The sequence below is a fragment of the Ciconia boyciana genome, chromosome 7 (assembly GCF_034638445.1).
Source record: "Ciconia boyciana chromosome 7, ASM3463844v1, whole genome shotgun sequence".
Lineage (NCBI taxonomy): Eukaryota > Metazoa > Chordata > Aves > Ciconiiformes > Ciconiidae > Ciconia > Ciconia boyciana.
The window spans coordinates 2,848,658-2,870,760 of record NC_132940.1 but is presented as its reverse complement, the minus strand read 5'-3'; the positions used below and the strand labels follow the sequence as shown (position 1 = coordinate 2,870,760).

The 22,103-nt window shown below is 40.9% G+C and overlaps 1 protein-coding gene across 1 annotated transcript in view; it reads left to right on the top strand.

Moving 5' to 3' along the window:
* Positions 1-22,103, top strand: part of CACHD1 (cache domain containing 1) — a 113,118-nt gene that overhangs the window by 40,278 nt on the left and 50,737 nt on the right. The window contains exon 3 of the mRNA XM_072868266.1: positions 12,426-12,574. Within this exon, the coding sequence (XP_072724367.1) occupies positions 12,426-12,574 (149 nt within the window). The remainder of the gene's footprint in view (positions 1-12,425; positions 12,575-22,103) is intronic.

Here is a 22,103-nt window from a genome sequence, read left to right as displayed (position 1 = left end):
AAAGGCTTTCCATCTGCTTTGTGTGGGTTCTTCCCTTAGAAACAAAAGGGCAGAGGCAGAGCCAGGGCCCTCGTGTAGTATCTCATGTTAATTGACTGGTTTTCATGTTAGAAGTGTCTCTTTTAAAATTGTTTTAATTCAAGGCAGAAACACTAATGTTGTTTATGAATGTGGAAATGGTATCAATTGCTTTGTGTAATATGGGACAGCTACAGCCTTATGCATAACAGTTGTGGTTGAGGTTTTTTGTAATTTTGTGTGGGTTTTTCTTACGGGAACACATTTGAACATTTAACTCTTCAATTTAACATTGAGATAATATATCTCAACACATAGGCTGTTTGCATTTTAATGCATGTATACATTTGGAAAATTAATTTTGGCTCAATTTTAAAACAGATCAAATAGATATTGTTTTCTTCTTTAGGAAATTAAGGTATCAGTTCTGTATGCTCACAACTGCACCTTCGTGCTAAACGTGATGAGTTTTAGTAGAAGAGGCAGCCGCTGCGTGCCCCTGCGTGGGCAGCCTGGGCGCCTGAACAAAGAACCGGCTTTTCCTTCCAGTTTAGCCATGGACTCAGTTGCACAACCTTCAGCGAGCAACCTGACCTTCCTAGACCCCTATCAAACCAGTTTTAATGTTCAGTAAAAGCAAAAGTGCCTCAGAGGAGCTCTCCCCGGGGAAAAGGGAATTGCTTTCCAGCCATGCAGATAGCCTGATTTGCACATGAGCTGCTGTTGCTGATTTCCAAGAGCATATCAGTACATTGCATGCTCGTGTGCATTAAAACTGGTCATGTAATATAAACAAATTAACACTCTATGTTGTGTTTACTGTAAGTAGTAAAATTCCCAGACATTTTTTTTCCCCCAAGGAAAAAGTCAAAGCAGAGCTGGATCAAATGGGATTTTGAATCCCTGCACACGCTATTTAAACTTTGGGAGAGTTTGCATTGGAGAGCAGGGCTTTTGATGGGAAGTAATATGGTGGCTTTTGATGGGATTCTGGTCAATGTAGGAACTAAATTAATTTGCAGAAAATGGAATGGTTCAGGAAAAGTTCCAACAACACTGTATTTCTGTTAAACAAAAACCAAGTCTTTAGTGTAGAAGCCTTGTCCCATACTGGCATTAAATTGAAGTGTGTAACTATACTATACTATCTAGTATACTATACTAACAGATAACTTTGATAAATATAAAAGCATGTGATTAATGATCTTGTATTTAAATTAGACCGTTAGATTGACATCATACAAATTTTAAGATGAATCTCCTGTAAGTGCTATCATAAAAATGGCAAGGTTTATGTTTAGGAAAAAAACAACAAAGTTCACCTTTGGTACTGCATGTGTCTGTGTTAGATGTTTGTTTGGTGAGACACGGATGGGTGTGGGAAACAACAGAAGAAACCAGAGCACCGCATTAATCCTGGTAAATTACACTAATTCTGGTATTAACGATTGCTTGATCCTGCAGGTAATAGTGTCTCAACCCTAGTAATAGATGTTATGCTTTGCAGGAGGTTTTTCCTAGCTCTGGTTAATTAGAAGACATTTGATGCAAGTTTTTCCTGAAGCTTGATGATTTTGTGGGAGTCTGTCCTACGTATTCAATTTGTCTGTAGAAATACATTTCTGATTTTCAGTCATCACAGTTGAGATCATCACCTGTAATACAAGAGTAAAAAGATACTCTTGGTATCTTTTGGAGGTGTAAATAAGGCAGGAGGACATTCCCTCCTCAGTTTTTGATTCCACCGCCTGTCTTTGTTACGCGACCCTTCCCACTTTGCTTCTCAAGTGAATTGTGCAGAAGACTTTCCATATCCATAATAATTATCCTTATTCTTTCCTGGGTTTGTTTGGCTTCTGCTTTCTTCTTTTTTTTTTTTTTTTGGTGTGTTTTTGGTTTTTTTTGTTACGCAGTCACCAGTATGAATGTCATGACATGGTGGGCAGCAGATGTGCCGTTAATGTTGTATTAGAACCCTTCAATTATTTTTTTTTTTTTTAAATCTCCTCTCTTCCAAGAAACCCCCCAAATTATTATTCTTTTTTGAAACCTCTAATTGGAGAACACGTAATTAAGAAGAGGTTATGTGGAACAGAGGTTATACGGAACTGACATCCTGTTCTCCATGTAAGTGTTACCTTTTTTCCCCTGGAGGTCCAGGTACATATGGCTGTGTATTTGAGCAGTTCATTTTGTATCATTGTTATTAATTTATACAATTCTGATGTGTGTTCCTATTACCAATTTGGGCATACCTTTTTTTTTTGTTGGTGAAATCCTGTAAATTAAAAAAAAAAAAAAGATGCCCAAATTATCATCCCGTAGAAGAAATTTGCTGCTTGGAAAGGCATTGTGCTATTGGTGATGCTAGGTGGTTGGTTTATGTGCTGCCCAAGATCGGATGTGCATGGACGGTGATGGCTCAGCAGTGCAGAGAGGAGACGCGTGCCACGCTCGGCGTGATGCTGGAGCCCACCATCCACCCTCGGGAGGCTTCGGCTTCCCTCTGGGCATGCACAGGTGGGTACTCGCATGCAAAGGGACCATGAAAGGGTAATTGTTGCCCAAGTTTAAAAGTTTAAATCTGAAACCATCCCGACATCTTAAAAGAAGGGTTCTCTGGCTTTGACATCGCGCTAGGGTAACGTTTTTCTCAAGTATTTCTGGGTGGTCTGCACACCACGGAAGGGCCATGTGGGCTAGATTATACGTATCAGATGGCTTTTGAAAGCCAAAAGTGTTTTGGGAAACCAAGAAACTGGATTAAAACTTCTTTGAAGTCTTGACTATCGATTCTCCACTTAGGAAAAGACACTGCTTGTTTCCCAGCCACAGATGTATGTATTCACTCTAAGTAGATATAAATAACTGTCTAAACACTGTAGGTAGTGTGATGAATTCGGAGCTGTCAGAGGAGAAAAATGAGGCCCCGGTGAAGCATAATTACTGTGGGTAAAAGCTCAACAGTGAAGTGGATAGAAGAATAATTGAGCACTTCTGTTTCATTAATAACCAGGTCTTTTAGCCCTAATGAATCACAAGCAATATAACCAGAGTTTTATGAGTAAGAGTAGTACATCGAACGGGATCGTCTTGAGCAAATGCAAACAAATGTAAGCAAATTAAATCCCCTGTCGCTCATTCCCGGCTTTGTAATTCATTAACATTTTCTTAGCAACTGATACCCAAAGGCAATTAATTAAGGTTTTATGTCAACTGGGATTTTTTCCTGGCAGACCACTGAATTGTTGTGGGGGGTGTTTGGTGTTTTTTGTTTTTCTTTTTTTTAATACCAAACTGTGTAAATAACGACTTTCAGTTTGTTTAGAAAGTGAAAAACTACAGCTGTTGGCCTTCAGGCCTAACTATTTAATACACTTGGCTTTCTTCATGCCACACAAGGAGTGGTTTACCTTTTGACGTTAAACTGCTTACACTTTTAAGGTCTACAGTTACAGAATTACTATTGTACGTAACAGATAAACCTTTTTTGCTTTGAATGGCTTATTAAAAATTGGATGGCGATTGCCAAAAATAACTTGGATTCCTTTCCTGTAACATATTTCAGTATCAGAGAACTTGCATACAACATGAAAATTTAGTGGTGTGAACTAGTGATATAAATAAAGTGGAAAATGGTTAGTTTTATTAGGGGAAAATCTAGATTAGCCGTTTTCAAGGAAGTCAGCATGTGTTCAGCATCCTGCCAGACATCTGGTTTCTGCAGTATAGAGAATATGAAACTGGGCTCCAAGGAGGAGAGAGGACGGTGACGCAGTCTTGAGCGGGAGCGTATTCACCAGCTTCATGCAGAAAAGTCTCGATGCATTGAACTCTGGCAGAGAAGTTGGAGCACAGCAGCAACGACACCTCTGCAGAGAGAAATTCATAATAATTTCTTCTATTTCTGTCTGTGCATGCATCCTGGGGAAAGAAGCAGTAGCAAATAAAGTAATTAAATTTGTTGAGATGGTCAACTGTACCTACGCATATGTCAGCTGAAAATCACCTTGCTGGAATATTCCTGGGAATATTCACTCCTCTTTGAAGGCTGGGAAGGACAGGGACAGAGAGAGGATTTTCATTTAGAATAAGTGAATGCACAAGCAGCGAGATATGCCTTTTGTCATTAGGTTTTTCCTTGTTTAACGTATCCTTCTCTCCATGTAACTCCTGCGTTTAGAAGACTGTCATTCCTTTTCCTTCTAGCTCATTCAGAGCATAATTATCATCCATGAAAACAGCAATAATAACCTAGAGAATCAGTTTTGTATAAGTCTGCTTGGAGCTACCGAGAAATCAAAGGAAGTTAGTTGGGAGGTTCAGGAACAGAATTGTGAGGCAAAACACTGGTTTTTACAGGTATGCAATTTTGTTTCTAACAGAACCAGGTTACCGAAAGTGGGGGGTTTTTTTGAGAAATGGTGTGTGGGGGTGTGTGTGTGTGTGTATATATATATATATATATATATATATATAATCACCTTGAAAGCTGAAATCTTTAATGATTTGGGATTGGGTAAATTGTGTCTGCCACAAAAATGTCTTTTGGAGTAATGCAAAGCATTCTTCTTGCAATACAATATATTTTTAATTTAGAAATGCTTATACTTCAGAGTTATAAAAGCTAAGACTCAATGATCTTAAGGGTCTTTTCCAACTGAAATGATTCTATGATTCTAAATCAAATGGTTAAAAAAAATCAGAAATCAAATAATACGTTACCTAATCTAAAGTGAAACTTCCATTTATTTTTCTTTTTTTAACTTTGCTACAAAGAACACCTACACATATTTGTTGTCAATCTGCTAGAGAACTTTTTATCTGAATTTGGGTTTTTTTTTCTGTGTCTGACTACAAAGTGAAAGATCCAAGTTCAGAATTTTGCTTTGCATTGCTCTCATACTCCCGATGGGCAAATACTATTTCATACATTGATTTTGCTGTCATACTTGGGCAAGTTCAGTGAAGTGTGTGTTATTCATTGGAGTTAGAATAATTAGAAATTTTGCACAAGTGGGATACAGCTGCTGAGGATTTTTCACCCTGGCAGGACTCTCATTTTTTGAGATACGTTTAAATACATAGCACCATGTGAGTGAAGGGCATGTGTTCGTTTGCTTGTGAAGGGTTCTTCTCTGATGACTGTTACAGAAGTAGCGTTTCTAGACAACATCAGCTTTTGTTCTGAATATACAGTAAAGGATGGAAGTTGTGCCCGCTAAACTGAATCGGACACAGGCGCTCACTGAATTTGGGAGAGCTCTCTCTAAAGATCAAATAGCTGCTTTGCAAACTCTGGTGACTTTGTGGCACATGGGGAGCAGTAGCCTAAGGCGAATAAAAATCCCAGGTGTTGTTATTACTATGGGTTTCTTTCACTGGATCCTTATGCTGTTGGGCTGCTGTCATGTTCTGGGTTTCCGGAGGACTTCCACACAGCCCGTGTGAAACTTGCTAGATAATGCACCACTTTTTAAGCCTACTTCAGAATCAGACCTCTCTTGGTTTGGTTTTGGGTTTTTTTGCTTCCTCTGTTACCAGCTGCCAGGTGATGGGATTACATTCAGAGCCATAGCCAGTCCTTGTTCTTCCTTGTTTCTCTTCGCCAGTTGATTTGTATTCTATTAGTTATAGGGTTTTTAATAAGCTGTGGGACAGGACACAGCTCTCTCTACTGTGTTTTCTTCTTTACGTGTTCCTTGCTAAGGCCAGCATCACGTCAGACACCAGCTACGCACAAGATGTTCTCTGTGTCTTCAGAGAATGTGTTTGTTATAAATACAATTAATGATATGTGCGTTTAAGGAGCTCCTTTGCAGTTGTGCTAATGAAAGGACTCCTCGTCACCTGATTTCTCTTACTTACTTATTTTTTACCAAAATGGGATGTCTTTCTGAAAGTAAGCTATGCTTCCGTCTGGAAGGACGGGCTTGCTGCAGGAACGCCTGTGCTGGTGAAGGACATGGGCCATCAAAAGCCGGTACCTGCGAGACAGATGAATGCATTTGCTCCCTCTGTCACCAGACCAGAAGAAAGCGTCTCCCCCGTGGTGGGAGGAAGGATGCTTTTGGCTGCCGTCCTGTGGCCTCGCCGTGTCACACGTCAGCAGTCGGTGCCCACGGCTGACAGCTTTGGCAGTCACACCGATCCAGCGCCAGACTCGTGCAAAAGCAGCACGGCAGCCTCGGAGAAACCAAACGTTGTTCTCCTGAGCAACGTTCATAGTAGAAACAGGGTCCTGACGTGTCTGCCCTGGGTGCTGCTCTGCCCGCTCAGGTTTTGTAGAAGCGGTAAGAGAAAGCTCTGCACTTGCTGTAATCGCTCTCCTCTTGGCCGGTGAGGTGCAGGGCGGTAAGACCTAGCTGGCCTGTCGGCATGCTATGCTTTAGATTAGGTTGGATTTTTTGTTTGGTTGGTTTTGGACTGGGCAAAGAGCTTTTGAACTCTTTTGAGAGGAAATATATCAGCATGCTGAAAAATCTAGATTTTGCTGTTGGGCACGACATCTCCCTGGCTATGAAAAGCGATATGCTCGCACAGCGTTGAATTTTATGTCAGTTAATTGTGAGCCTCGTGATAAAAGGCGATGTGTACTGGGTTAACGTATTTCCAGAATGACTTTCAGGAATTGTGGCCCTTTCTCTAGTTTTTGTTGTGCGCCATGTTTGACATCTTCCTTGGAGTAAGTCTTTGGAAGCCTTGCCAAAGTTACTGGCCAGTGGAAAACCTCAAATGAGTGCTGGTCTCTTTGAAGAAATGCACATTGGAAAGTAGTTTCCTGCATCCTGATTGAATGCTCAAGAGTATATTTTCAGTGTCATCCAGAGGAGTAGGAATGGTTTGAATCTGTTAAAGCAGAGGTGTGGGAAGAAGCTGGTGGCGATTCTATGATCCTTTCTCAAGCCACGTCCCTGCTGATCTCTGTGCTCTTCTGGGTTTGCACAGAAGCAGTGGTTTCTTCAAGACCCAAGCAGGTTAGGAATAAATATGTTAAAAATTTTCTAGAATAGGAATCTGTGGATGCACAGTAGTGTTAAGTGTGATACAGCGGGAGGAGCGCCTGGTGGATGTTGGGAGAGAGGTAATTTTGTTCCAGGTTCTTCTGGTTCACAGAGGGGATTTAAAAATAAAAATACTAACTAAACTCTTCAATGCGTAAGCAATACTTTTTGAGGAGCCCGGCAGTGTTAAATCCCCGGCTGTGAGTCTGTTATGGCATCCATGCCTGTCAGCCTCATTGATACATATTTTATATACGGTCTTGAAAACATTAAAAATACCTTGGCTTTCAAGATAGAGCCAGAAATAAAACCTAACCTTGGCGCTCTGCTTTCCCTCAGTGCTCCCTGAAAAGGGAAGACTTCAGAGCTGTGGAGCTTTGAGGGGAACGAAGCTTTAAAAAAAAAAAAAAAAAAAAAAAAAAGCTCGAGGGAACTATGCAAATGAGGAAAATGTCTCTGGGAAAATTAGAGAAACTCACTGATGTTGTGATGAAAGGTTGTCAGTGGAGATGGTGACAATTGAAGTGCATTACCCATGGGTGCTGCGGTAATAGAAACAGGTGTTACCGTCCAACCTGTCTGCAAACTGAAACGCTATGGCTGCGTGCCAGCTGCCAAAAAGAATATATAAAAAAAAATAGAGCTAGTGGCTGCATTGTTTGGAGAGAGCACTCATTTCTTGTTACTCGGTTCCTTAATTTTAAGGAGAAAATAAAGAAGTCTGAAAAAAGATGAGAGGAACGCCGAGCAAGGCTTTTTTCTCCCCCGCTTTGTTTTTAAAATGAGGTGAAGAGCGCTTCGAGAATTGACCCGAGGATAATAGCGTTTTATGTCAATCTCAAGGTATCCAGATGTATTTCAGTCTCCATTAAAATGGGTGAATCTGAGCATTTCTGTGGGAGCAGGACATGTCTGTCACACTCAGTAACTACCCAGGGGTATACCTGAGCATGGGATGTCAGCTACCTGCCCCTTTTATTTGCCTGATTTGGGTCACAATTTTTCCGTTTTGTCTTAAAAATGTTTTAAACAATTATGTTAGGGTGGTTTCATAGTTCAATGCTCTGTCCTTTCATTATTTGTTCTCTCTTTCTTTCTGTACCTTTGAGGTTTTATAACCTGTGTGGTGTGGGTCTTGCATCTGTCAGTATGCAACGGCTGTTCAGCTCTGGGCAGGCTAAAAAAAGCTGGGTATATGTTGGAAAAAATAGTGAATTTTTGGTTAAAGATTTTAGATTTTTATTTAGAAAAATAAGAAGCTGATTTAAGCCTGCAGCTTTTATTCTGACAGGCTCTAGCAACTGAGCGCATCACTTTGCAAACTGAATAATGTTTCTGAGCTAATGATGTGAGCGTGCATGCATGCATGGGCATGCAAGGCATAGATGAGGAGCTAGGAAGTATGTATTTTTTTTTTGCTGTTGTTTTAATCACTGAGAGCTGGAATGCCTGTTCACTGTTGTGGATTTTTGTGCTCCAGTGAAGCCCAACTATGGAAGAAAAATTAAGTTAGTTTTGTTAGGCTTCATCTGGATTATACTTCTCGGTTTGATGAATTAGAACCATTTGTTTTTAGTAATTTTTCAGCTGATTGGTGTGTTACCCTTAGGTTCTTAACATGGTTTATTCATTGTAATACATTTGCAATGGAAAATTGCTTTTGGATCATCTTGCCATTGGTGACTTTTCTGAGTTAGCTGTTTAAAAGTGGTTTTGATTGTTGGGAGTATTCTCTTGCTCTCAGAGGGCAGTATTTTTAGGGTTCCTCAGATTAGACAAACTCAGTTCTTCCAACCGTGCTTATGTCCATGGGCAGGGAATAGATGTCTGTGTAGCTCTGGGAGGCTTCAGGTCCCTTGTTGCTGACATGCACTTGACTCTGTCCCGACTGAAATATTGGATCCCATTTAATAAAAATAACGTAATGACTTTGAGCCGTTCAGAGGTTTTTCGACGGGAGATGCAGTTTAGGTACTAGGCATTTGCTTTTTATCAGCTTCTGAGTTACAGGCTCTTCTGAAAAACAGATTTGTCAGATCTTCAGACTCCGCACAGCAGGGTAAAATTCAAAGGCTGTGGGGTGCTTTTATCGTTCAACCTGGAAGGTGAAAACTCATCAACACCGAAACCTCGTCTTGTACAGCATTCATTTATCAGAGAAAAGCAGTGATTCCAAACAAGAGTCCTTTTGCTCTGATGCTCCATGTTAGTTTTGCTACTGCTAATGGTGGTCGCATGGTCCTTTTTTTCAGCAAACTTAAGCTCTCTCCTTTCTTGGTTTCCCTACCTGAAATCATGAAAAGAGAAGTATATGGGTTCAAGTGTCTGGTTCATGTAGTGCTTAAGCACAGGTATTTCGTTTGCCCAAACTGAGAGAGGAACTTTGTAACCATGAAACTTAAATGCTTCGATTTAGGAAATTTGGCTTGTGTACGTTTGAGACCCTCCAGAAGAATACACTTCTCAAGGACATGTTTGAGGAATGCAGTCGTACAAAAAGGAAGTTTACCAGAAAATAGAAAAGGAACTACCCAGCAGCTTATTATTTAACAACTGGGAGCAATTTAATAGTGTCGGATGCCTAACGTGGAGGAGAGCTTTAGTAGTCCTCTGGTGCCTTGGCAATAAATCATTCTACAAAACTAATTAGGTATAATTCTGCAAGTCATTTGAGCAAGGTCCTATTAAAACCTGTGCTCCTAGGAGACCTGTCATTGAGCTGCAGCATTTGCTGGGAACAATGGAGGCAAAGGCAGTGCTGTTATCAGTGTGGGCCTCGTTATTCGCATAACGAAGTAAATCATGATGAAACGTCCTGTTAATAATAGTTAGGAAAGACGTTTGTCAGTCCAGGGGGTCTGGAACAACCGACTGCGTTTCTCGGCACACAAATGTAGCAGCACCGTTAAATCATCCCTGTAGAGTTTGGAGCGTACAGGGAGCAGGAGAGATGAGTGTTACGAATTAATGAGCTAACTTCAGCGCTGAAAAAAGTTTGCAGAAATGCAAAATGCAATATTTCTGAGTATCCAACACTGCAGTATCTTGCTTAGAGGTGATTCTCTTTCATTTAGGATGCGTCTGGCGGATGATTAAGTGGAATAGATATGTTGGTGTGAAAAGGATACCGAATGGGCCAGAGCAAATTCTGTACGTGCCTGATCCTTTTCATTCATTTCTCACTTTGCATGAAAAAATAGGAGCAAAAGTCTCAGTGAATGTTTTGTGTAAAACCTGATGCTTCCTAGTAACTGTGTGTGTTTGTCACGTTTCCTCAAATAACAGCCACAAATTTTCCCTTCCAATTTTCCCCTGCAAAGTCATTAGTCAGACTCATTGTGAAGTGCCTAATGAACTAGACACAAGCGAGCTCTTACCCGACAGCCCAGGAGCTTTGGTAGGCCTGTGATGGGTCCCAGCAGGCTCTACCCTTGCTAACACCGTGTGCCTTCGGACTGCTTTGAATCTGCCTGGCACGGAGAGAGCGCGGGGCTCTGCCTGCAAAAGGCACGGGCACGACCATGCCTTCGAATCGCGCACCAGCAAGCCCCGATGCAGAGCTCAGAAGTATTTGTTTGCAAAAATTTGGTGATTTGATTTTTTTTTTTTTTTTAAGAAACATTTGAAGAGAACGGCTGAAGTACCCACTTTGCTATTTCTAAAGCTAGGCGCTCTAATTTTAGAGGCCTGAGAATTGCTGGGGAGGGATGGCAGTCTGTTTGTTTTCACTTTCTGAAAGGAGAGAAATAAGATCATCTGCTCTTACAAGTAATAGTGTAACCTCTAAACCTTGAACTGGTTTATAAGTGGCTGTCTTCATCAGAGGGACCTCTGACAACAGAGGGTCTTGGAAGAATTTATCCTGTGCGAGACAGTTGTCATTATTTTCCTTTTGTTATAATATAATGGCAATTACAGATTTTTCATTTTGTTGTTGAAGTTTGTAGTTAAAACTGTTGTAGCTTATGACTAGCCACAGTGAGCTGCTAGATCGATGAAGAAAATCACCCAGAAGATGCTCAGCTGAGAGCCTGTGATGCCCTCCAGGAAAGCAGCAGGGGATACAAAGAAAAAAGCAAGAACTGAGATGGCTAATGTTGCCCAAATCGCAATGAGGGGAACCACATGAAAGGAGTTGTGAAATACTCCTGCACAGATCCACCTGACTGAGGAGGCTGTTGACGAACAGAGAAATACTCATGGCAGTATTTGGGGTTGCCTGCATCCTGAGCTTGTCCCCTTAAACAGAGTCAGTGCACTGGCAGATGTACCGTTGGCTGTTTGCTCCTGAAGCAGTAAGAGATTTCTCTGTAGATGAGGTCTTCTGTAATATTACTGTCCTGGTTTTGGCTGGGATAGAGTTAATTTTCTTCCTAGTAGCTGGTATAGTGCTGTGTTTTGTATTTTAGTATGAGAATAATATTGATAACACACTGATGTTTTGGCTGTTGGTAAGTGGTGTTTACACTGGTCAAGGGCTTTTCAGCTCCCCATGCTCTGCAGGGTGCACAAGAAGCTGGGAGGGGGCACAGCCAGGATAGTTGATCCAAACTGGCCAAAGGGCTATTCCATCCCATAGGACGTCATGCCCAGTATATAAACTGGGGGGAGTTGGCTGGGGGGGTAGCGGTCGCTGCTCGGGGACTGGCTGGGCATTGGTCAGCGGGTGATGAGCAGTGATATAATTTTTTTTTTCCCTCCCTTGGGTTTTGTTCCTCTCTCTCTCTTGTTGTTTTCCTTCTCATTACAATTCATTGTTATTATTACTGTTATTTTGTTCCAATTATTAAACTGTTCTTATCTCAACCCCCGAGTTTTTTCTTACTTTTGCTCTTCCGATTCTCTCCCCCATCCCAACCGGGGTGGGGAGTGAGCGAGCGGCTGCGTGGTGCTTAGTTGCCAGCTGGGGCTAAACCACGACAGTTATTATTTGGGCTTTCCTTCCGTGTCCATTTCTAGAGCTTCTTTAGATTGACTTGTGGCCTGTTTATTTTAGTCTCCATCATGTCCTTGTCAGGCCTTGTGAGAGCATCGTATTGGAGAGCTTCAGTGGTAAGCCAGTGGCATAGGTAGAGTCACATCCCGGTGTTAGTTCTTAACAAAAGGGAAGTTTGATATAACGGAAATTTCACTTTTCATACATGCAAAACTCTATGTTCGAGTACCCATTGCTAGCCGGTAAATGTATTTTATCTTTTCGTATAGACTGCTTTCTGGGGCCAATATTATTAATTATTTGACTTCATAGTGCTTAAGCCACTGAATAGAAGTACAACAAGCAAAGCAGACAACTATTACCTTTAATATATGCAGTTTTTACTTTCCATTTCAGCTGGTTAATAAGGAATGGGGTAATACAGAGACACTGGCTTAATTTTAATCTTTCTTCTTATTTTTTTTAAGTTGGCAAAAAAAATTCGTGAGAAATTTAACCGTTACTTGGATGTTGTGAATCGTAACAAGCAAGTAGTGGAAGCATCATATACTGCACATCTCACGTCGCCCCTGACTGCGATCCAGGACTGCTGTACTATTCCACCGTCTATGATGGAGTAAGTATTAAATTCTGAAATTACTTATGCTGTCATTTAATATGTGAAGGAAAAAGATTATTTCTTTGCAAAATAGCCTGTATTTTCTGCCACTCTTGATAACTGAAAAAGGGGGAAGGCAGTACTCCAAAGGTGCTCCTTATCTTGTCCTCATATTCTTTTACATTTCTACTACACACATGTTTAATGAGGAGCTCTAAACAAGAACTGGGACTCAGCTGTGATGGATTGTAAAATGAAACAAAAAGGAAAAAAAGTTTGTTCAACCCTTAGGTGCATGGAATAGTCTTCTGTACAAAACGAGTCTGTCTATATCCAAGATACCGTTTTTGCACTGAGGCACTGCTTACCCTGAATAACTCTTCTGAAGCTGGTCATGGGACTTTTTTTTTTTTTCTTCCCCCCTTTGAAGTGCAGTAACCAAAATCACGAGTTGGTCAGTACATCACATGCTAAAAAATATTGCATTACAGTTTAATCAAGTTGACATGCTGCTGTTTGATACACAGAGGTTTACCAAAATTGAGTACATTGCTTGGAAACTGAATTTGTTCATTTTCAGTTTGTTTTGTTTTTAAATACGGGAGTTTTTAATAGTCTAAATCCAGGCAGTTGGTTGGCTTCAATCATGTTTTATTATGCTGCGTATTTGCAGAAACTTCTTTGGGTTTCCTAATTGTAGGAAAGTGTGATAGAACGTCTGATTTTTCCAATAAAAGTGTAATAATTTCTTTTAAAAGCTCAACATTTTAAACATTTACTTCCATATGCACTAGAAAAGAACAAGTTTATGCAAACCTTGATTACAGAGTATATTTTCATTGTTTATATCTGTCTGATTTAAAAACATTTTGGAGAGAGGAAGGTAATTTGGGTAATATTAAAAGCACTTTCTGCAATCTAACTCTATAAGACAGCTCTTAATGACAGCGTGCTTTCATCTTTTCTGAAGTATGGCATTAACCTTTGTTTATATAAGGATTTAAAATATTCACTGCCTTCAGATATGTGTATGAATCTATGTCTGGGGAGAAAGGCCACTTGCTTGTTTTGTGTTTGTTTTGATTGGCATGAAAGTAAGAAATCTCGATAGGGTTAAGCCTCAGGTGGCTCCAAGGAAAGGGGTACCTTGCTGTTGGGTTGTGCGTCGCTTTAGTGGTCTCGGTGCAGTTCCTACTGGACAAGGTGTGTATGTTAAAATGCTGGCACATCTGGTACTCGATGACCAGACTGTTGGCAGCGCTGGGAGACAGGTTAAGAATTAGTTGAGGATGAAAACCTTTCTGCCCTCTGATCTCTCCGTGCAGGAGCTGCCAGCCAGCAGTAACACCTTCCAAGCAAGGGGTGAAGAGAAGGAAGAATGAGGAGATTTATAACCCCCTTGTCAGTTCTGCATAATTTTTCATTAAAAAAAAAAAAAAAGAGGTCTGCTCTTAGTCTGGAAACTTTTATGAATTTCCTTTCACTTTGTCCTCCAAAATTACTTGGCTTGCAAGTTCTTTAGAAATTTCTTTACCCATGGTGGACTTGCGTAAAGATCCTTCACAGTAAATGGTTTAAAAAATGAACCGGAGGTCACAGCTGGCAAAGCAGAGAGGTGAATTTTCTATTTGCAGAGCTCCTCATTCAGGCTCTACAGTATGATTCTCATTATTTAGTTACTTGACTTGATAATATTAAATCTGCTAAAGTGGTTACCAGACCAGTCAATCAGTCTGCAGGATCTTCCAGACAGCACTTTGGCAAGACCCGGTCGAGTACGTAGGGTGAAGAACGGTGGCTTATCGGACCATCCAAAATATACCCACTGCTGTCTTTAGGAAATTGTCTGCAAGTCATACAAAGAAAGAATGTAAAACCATGTTTTTCTTGTGAAGCTTAACTTCGAAGTTGTTATTGGTGCCGTGCTTTGTTAATCGCCTGATTGTCTAAATGCTTCCGCCATCATTTCATTTGTCGTTTCTCCCCCTTCTGCCTCTCCTGCCTGCTGCTCTTCCTTTCATTTTCCTTCTCTGTGGCATCTCCCTTCTGGAAGATTCCCCATTTTGGTTAAAAATGTTGGGGAAAAAAGCTAATGTTGATATCCAAGGTAGCATTAGTAGGTCTTGTGTTTGACACAAGCTTGCTAAAGGGGAAAGTAACACGGTTCACACGGGCAGGAGGTGGCTCTTCCTGAAACGCCAGGAGGGCACCTCACGCCGTTCCCCTGCTCAGCGTCGTCAGCTACTGCAAAACCCATCCCCGTCTCCCTACCTCTCCAGAAAAGAGATTAATTTTTAATAGAAATGCCCAACTGAGATAACTTCCTTTTTAAGCAGAAGCTTTCTGTAAAAATTATAAGATTACTTGCTCGATAGGATCCCTGTTTCTCTGTCTTGGTCACCTCTAGGCCTGGTTAAAAGGGAGGAAATGGCCAGTGGGACGAGTGTCTTTGCAGGAAGGTGTCCAGAGAAATATGTAAACTGAGATTTTTGACAGAAAATACTGAAAGTTAAGATGCCTACCTTAATGGTCAGATTTTGGGGAACTGGAACACACGTAAGAGTGTTTGAACGTGGATTTAGGAATTATTTTTAAAACAGAGACACAGATATCTCCCACCTGGATATTGTGATCGTATTTTGAAGGCTACTGATTTACTTGAACTCTTCAACCTTAAATTTTTGGACTAACTTGGTCTGGCTGTGAGGAGGCTTGCACTTGTGAGAAGTTGAGCTAGATGTGCTTTTGCTGGTGACGGCTTATCCTTGACGTTTAAAAAATGTGTGTTGGTGTTGGGCAGAAGAGTGATGGAGTTAGAGCAACAATAATTACAATAGTTTGGTTTAGAGCATTTATTAGCTACTGCTATAGAAGAGGTCACATTGAAAAAGACATAGGTTTGTCTGTGCTATTTGCTGTTTTCAGGAGATACTTTGCTTTCGATTGTAACTTGAAAATGTGTGTGTCCTTAGGGCTACGGTTTTTCTTTTGGGAGGGTTGTGAAATATTTGTGTTACAACTGCTTAACTCTGCGTATTCTTTTTCTTGGTGTAGGGAGGTGTTTCGTCATGTGGCCTCTTTACTTGAGTAAACATTTCGTGCAAGAACAGTGTCAGAAGCACATTATCTTCAGACTCTATTTTTAAGGGAGATTTGAAGGCTCGTCCCACAATATTTAAGGTTGTTTATCTCACGGTGTTCAGCCTCTGAACGCATGAAGACATTTGTAAGTCTGAGGGCACTTTATGTTGTCAGGCGATTCCTTCCATCAGCCTTTTATACTGCTTTTAGTGACATTGCTTTAGGAATGCAGCAAGTTTGGGTTTTGGAAAAATTAGGTGGGAAGGTATTTACACTATCTGTGTAAAGTAGAGATTATAAACTATTGTGTAGAGAGAGGATTTATTCTGGGGGTTTTTTAAGGGCTTGGTATCTTTATTTAGTTTATATTTGTTGTTAGCATTAACAAAATTATCCATGTGTGGCCTTGTATTTGCTTGTATTTATCTTGAAAATCTGAGCATTGGCTTAGAAGACAGTTTGCCGTGTTGCTCGAGGTAAACTGTGAGAATACCACACCTGGTGACTAGAAATAAATGGTATGAAATAGGACTAACAAAGCACGAACTGGGATATAAAATGTACCTGGCATTTAAATTGCTCATTTAGTTGAGTAGTGAGATCTGACAAGGAAAACAATATTTATTTTATTGCCATTATGTGGTGTTGACTTTTACAGTGAAGAGCCCAAATGAGTAAGTTTCCACGTGACTGTGATTCCAGTCCATGGTGACTAGTTCTGAATTAAAATTAACAGCCTAACTGGGCTTTTGGTTGCTATATTGTACCCAGCATATACTGGCCTGACTAGTGTAAGTACTAGCAATCACGTATTTGTTCTCCGCACCAAGGCTGGTTTGTGCAATGGGACTACCTTGTTTTGGAAAGGGGTGAAAATAAATAAATTAGAATATGCAAAATCAACTTGATGAGGCAGTGCAGTTGGTGGTTATTGAGTGGTTTTGGCAAGGAATTTTTTGATAGGCCTTAATTCAACATCCATGCTCACCCAGTTTACCAAAGTGTTTAAGCACGTGCTCGTGTAAATGGAAATTAATCATACATTTAAGTATACATGCATGTACTGCTAAGTAGAGGTGGACTGCTAAATTGGAGCAACAGAGCAGGGGCTATCTGTTTTTCTTTAGTTTTTGCTGTTCTTGCTTCAGATATAGCTGTTTGCATTTTCAGTTCTACTTAATCAAGGTTTGGGAATGGAAAAAAACATGATGGTAATGGAGGGAGAGACAACAGTTGAGAAGAGCAACCAGAGAGCGTAGCTTTCAGACAAGCTCAGAAGTGGATGGTACGAAGATCCGGTATCTGCCCTCCCGTCTGGGCTGTATTTGTGTCCGTGGGGTCAGAGCCTGGAGACTTGCTCCTTTTCCCAGGGCTGTGTGCCGCATCGAGGAAGCAGTTGAGCAGTTGAGAAGAGGCAGCCCATGGCATCACTCCAACCAGACAGAGTTAATATGGATAAAGTGCTCCGGGCTCTCAGCAAAGCGGATGGGTAAACTGATGGGAGATAAGGAAAATGGATGTCAAGTGACATGCATCTTCTAATCCTTGAAGAAATCCCTGCTGGAAAAATAAGGCTTTGTGTTTCCTCAGTAATAAAAGCTGCTGAAGAATCAATGAGAAACGGATTTCGTGCTGTCTCCAGACATTCCCTATCATGATTGAATTGGGCGGTTATTTACAAGACAATGTCTTAATTAAAGTATCTTCCTTCTTAAGAGGATAAATACCTTTTGTGTACAAGACAGTGTCTCCTGTTTGTCATGCCTGAGATGCTTCATTCCCGAGAAAGCCCTCGGTAGGTCTTTAGGAAGTCTTGGAACTGAAATGGCCTGATGTGCGTGGGATGCAGATGGGGCTATAGCAGAGCGTCAGCCAGAGGGTAGGGGAAAGAATAAACAGTGTTTATTTATCAGAAGTACTGAGCACCTGCAGCTTCCCTGCACCTTCAGTGGGAACTTACGGGATACGTGTCAGTTGTGAAAAGTGTCTAAATAGGGACTCAAGAAATGAGTTTTGGGAAACGGGTTTGGAAGCGTTAGCTTTGCGTGGGGTTGTAACTTTGCAGGTCTGTGTGGTCTGACTTGTGAATGACAACTGAAATAGCTTTCTTCATAGAGATGGTGTTGGACTGGATGGCAACATGTAGATCAAATAGGTGTTTTATATTGAATATTTGCAGATGAAAGAAAATCAAACTCTTTCCACACAAAAAGAAAGAGTAAGTCTGATAATGTGTGTAATGTTTGAGTATTCATCATCTACTCGGTACACAAAATGCCTTTTTCAGGGGAAGCTGTGATTGATGCTAGCTGGCTCTTGTAGGAGACTTTCAGAAGTAGCTTTATATAGTTCCAGTTTTGTCAGGTAAGTTAAAGTTGCGTTCGCACGGTAAGTACACATGAAGTTGCAAGTACGTACTTTACAGAATTGGTGCCACAGAGTACACTCCAGTGGTTTTCTCAACATAGCAAAGCCCTGCATATCTGCAGTAAGGTGACCTTCCAAAAAAAAGAGTCTATAACTTCTTATTCAGATATATTTGTGAGGAAACACACAGCTGCCTGTGCAGCTTTTCCAACAAAAAAACAGAGGTCATGCTTTTAAAGGGAGACAAAAAAATCTTCCCTAACCCAATCTTGATCCCCTTCCTCTCCTGCCCAGTTTTAAGACCCATCACGCTCTGCTGTGCTACAGCATTTCATGTCCTCATGTGTCTGTGAGAGAAGGTAGGAAACAGTTTCCTTGAGTTGCCTGCGACTGGGACCTGAGCGGGGAGAGAAGGGCAGAGTCGCAGCGCCGGGAAGCCGCCCTGCATGGTGCTTTGCTTCTGCGAGGGGTGCGTGGCCGACCATGGTCCCCCGATAACCCTGCACCTGCAGATGGATGTGAATATACACGTACGCTGGTGGAAGCATCCCTTTTTCTCTTTGCTTCTACCCTGAAGAATGAAAATGAATTTCACTGCTGGCTTTTGTGGAAAGTTGTCACAGGTCTCCAAAAAACATATGTTTAGAGGCACGTTGCCATTCATTAATGCTCTTGCCTTTGCTGCTAACGTACATGTTTCAAGGGAGCTGAATCTATTTTTGTTCTTTATTTAACTATGCTGATAAGAGCTTAGGGAATGCATTTATCTAAATTTGTGAAAGGAGATGGAATGGAGAAATATTCGTTGGTAAAACATACTACTTGGCAGTGTTGCGTTACAAACATTAATAGAGCTGTTTGAATAAGTGAGTTTACAAACCTATTTTTGAAAATCATTTACTCCGTGACTGTGATAACACCTTCAGAAGTCGTCTGTTTTTTTCTTTTTTTAAACAGATGGTTAAATATTTGCTAATGCAGTTCAATTTTATCGCAGCTCTTTCTGTGTTTATCTTTCCTCTCTGGAGCAGTTAAGTGGGCGATAACGGGAATCCCATTCAGTTCCTTCAGTTGCCGCAATATCTGAAGAGCTGCACTTTCAAAGGAGAAGTGGGTGGGCCACACTAAATGCAATTTAAGATGTATTTGCTGCTCTTGCAGAGTATCAGGCTACAGTAATGCATGTGGGTTTCTAGAAAATGTAGGGAGCATGCATAGTGCTAGTCTTGGCATGACCTTGTGGTGTCCATAAACTGTAGCAGGTATTTAGGAAATTGCTCTCTTGGACTGTTGCTTTGACTTCGTAAATGCGGCAGAGTTCATGAAAAAGGGGTTTCTGGAATAGTTTGTGTTACTGCGTTGCAGTCCTCCTTCCAGTAATACACTTCATTTACACCTGAGAGCAAGTATACTTTGACTTCTTCAAGCAGTAGTTGAAATAATTGGAACAACTTCTATGCCTTGCCAGAAGAAACTGGTTAACTGAATCATCAGTAGCTTTTTTTTTGTTGAATTTATTCGTGAAAACAGTGTTTTCCAGCATTCTGTTTAGATGCAGTGGGAACTATATGTTTAAGTATTTATTTAAGTATGTAAAATATGAGTTAAAATCATGCCCTACAATCAAGAAAGCATGCCTATTTGTGAATGTCAAAGGAAATGCTGAATTTTCAATGAACTTATGTAATTTCATTTGCATACTAAAATCAGCTTTAAATTTGTATGAACGGAAAGGGAGGGAAAGAAATGAGGCTTAAAACAATGAGAACTCCTCAGTAGCTGCTCAAGTGTCATTTTTATACGCAGCTCCCTCATTTTTCCCTAAACTGAAACTGTACAAAAGAGGTTGATTTACACTGTAAATTCAGGCCGAACAAAATCCAATTGGAACTCACTTGAGCGCTGTTTTGATGTAAGATTCAAAGCTTCTGCAAATTTATTTTATCTTCTCCACTTGCTGATCTCCTGCTTGTAAATCCTGTTGAAGGAGAATAAAAATGAGTGCAGCCTGATGGGAATTTAATGTCTGAAGTTCAAAGCAGTTTGCACATCAGAGCAAACGTCAATCAAATGAACATCTTGCAAGCTAGGCAGGGAGCGCGTTTCTCCATGGGGAAGAGATCAAAGTGGGAGTCGCAGCTCTGTTTGCTCCCTCGGGATGCAGTTTCGATCGGTTGTTCATTAAAGTGAATCCAGAAGGAAGGGCTTTTTAGAGAGAAGCAGGGAAAGGGGGATGGGGTGAGCGGGCCTGTCTTGAAACTGAATTTCAGCCAATGTCTTTTGCTCTCGTTTAAGTAAGTACAAAAACTAATTACATGTAAATACAGGTTTTGGTGTCTTTTTCTGGTAAGGATTTTGGAGGACTTCCTAAGTGTTGGCCGTGGTGTTACCACCTAGAACATTTGGGGCCAGATCTCAGAGGAGACCTCGGTCAGCCATCGCTGTTGTCCTCCACCTCGTAGTCTTGCTGCTGGCAAAAGTGGGAGACACTGGTAAAAATTAAATTGCCTTTGTGCAGAGAAAGAGTGGTGATCGATGCTTGTCTGCAAATCTTAAAGTTTTGGGGTTTTTAACTTCTTCCAAAGCAAGTGATGGGAAGATCTGTACAGTTTGAAACTCATGTGGAAAACATGGATGGTATAAATACGTCGTAGGAAAGGTAAAACCGGTGCTTACAGCCAAGAATGTAAGCGTTTACTGTAAATGCCACGTGGCAGTGTTGAGGCTTTAGTTTTAATTGTTGCTTTAATGGTGAAGATTGCCAAATAGGTTTGTAGCACATGCTTAATTGAAACGACTCGGAGACACCCAGAAGAAGCACATGGAAAATTCTCCAGTGTAATTAAAATGACCACAAATATTGCAATGTAAATTTGCCACAGTACTGCCTTTGTCCGGTTTCTGGTCTTGGTTTTCTGGGGATGTACATTTGCGATGGGAGCTGGTCTCTTCTCAAGGTCCTTGTGTCATGGAACCAGTCACGCTTTAAAAATACACTCCATTGCAAGGTGCAAAAAATCAGTTTTAAGGCAAACTGCACCTGAAAAGAGATTTGAGGTAGATATCCCACATAGCTTAGTCTGGAGCAGTCTTGCTGTAGGATGACAGGTCTGTCTGAGGGCTGGTCTTTAGTTTATGGGGTTCAAAACAATTGTTCCTCTGCATATTTTATTTATATCATTTTCCCATTAACTGTGTTCTTTTTTTGCTACTTGTGTGCTGTAGCAAGAGAAAGGAGGGGTGGTCTGGGCTGCAGTAATTTCTTGCTTCCCTTTTCTAGCTCTGCTGCAGATTATTTAGGCATCTATGTCTTCATTTTCCTGATGGGTAACATAATACTTTCTTACCGAGAAAAGCTGAGGGACTTTGTTGATTTTTGCGTCAAAGTGCTTTGACATGCTCCGATAGAAAGTGCAATGTAAATAGGGTGTTTGTAGCTGAAACACCGATCCCCTTGGCCCGTGGCGATCAGTTTGGGGCTGCAGGAGCACCCGTGGCGGGACAATTGAGGGTGATAACTTCATTTTTGCCTTTATTTTTAGAAGGCATGCCAGAATTGGACCCTGTGTTCATCTGCTTGAAACCTCACGTTAATACCTGTCATGACTGAGACCTGAAATTCAGTTTGGCAGCTCTGTGTGTACGAAGAAGTGATGTAGTAATACACTCAACATTTTGAATCAAGATACATACGTTCTCTGCCGGGTAATTTAAAGCGAGTAGTTTGGGTAGTGTCAGAACTGCACGTCGGGATGCACATGTCACTTGAAGTGAGTGTGAGCGGTGACTTTTGGCATAAAATAAAATCAGAGCAGAGGAAGATTCCAGATGATTTTGAATTAAACCCCAGCATTTACTGCCTGTGTTCTGAGACATGAATAACGTTAGTTGCTAACAAGGTATCCTGTTGCCATCACTAACAGATTTTGAAGGGAGCACTGGGACAATTAGCTAACATCCTGAAAAGTCATTATTTTTCCCTAAGAGTTTGTTCTTTAGTATTCCTCCGAAATATTTCTTTAGCATGGAGATGTTTTGCAGTCTCTAGCTCTTCTCTGTCTGGTTTTGCCCAAAGATAAACATGTTTTTTGTGAAACCC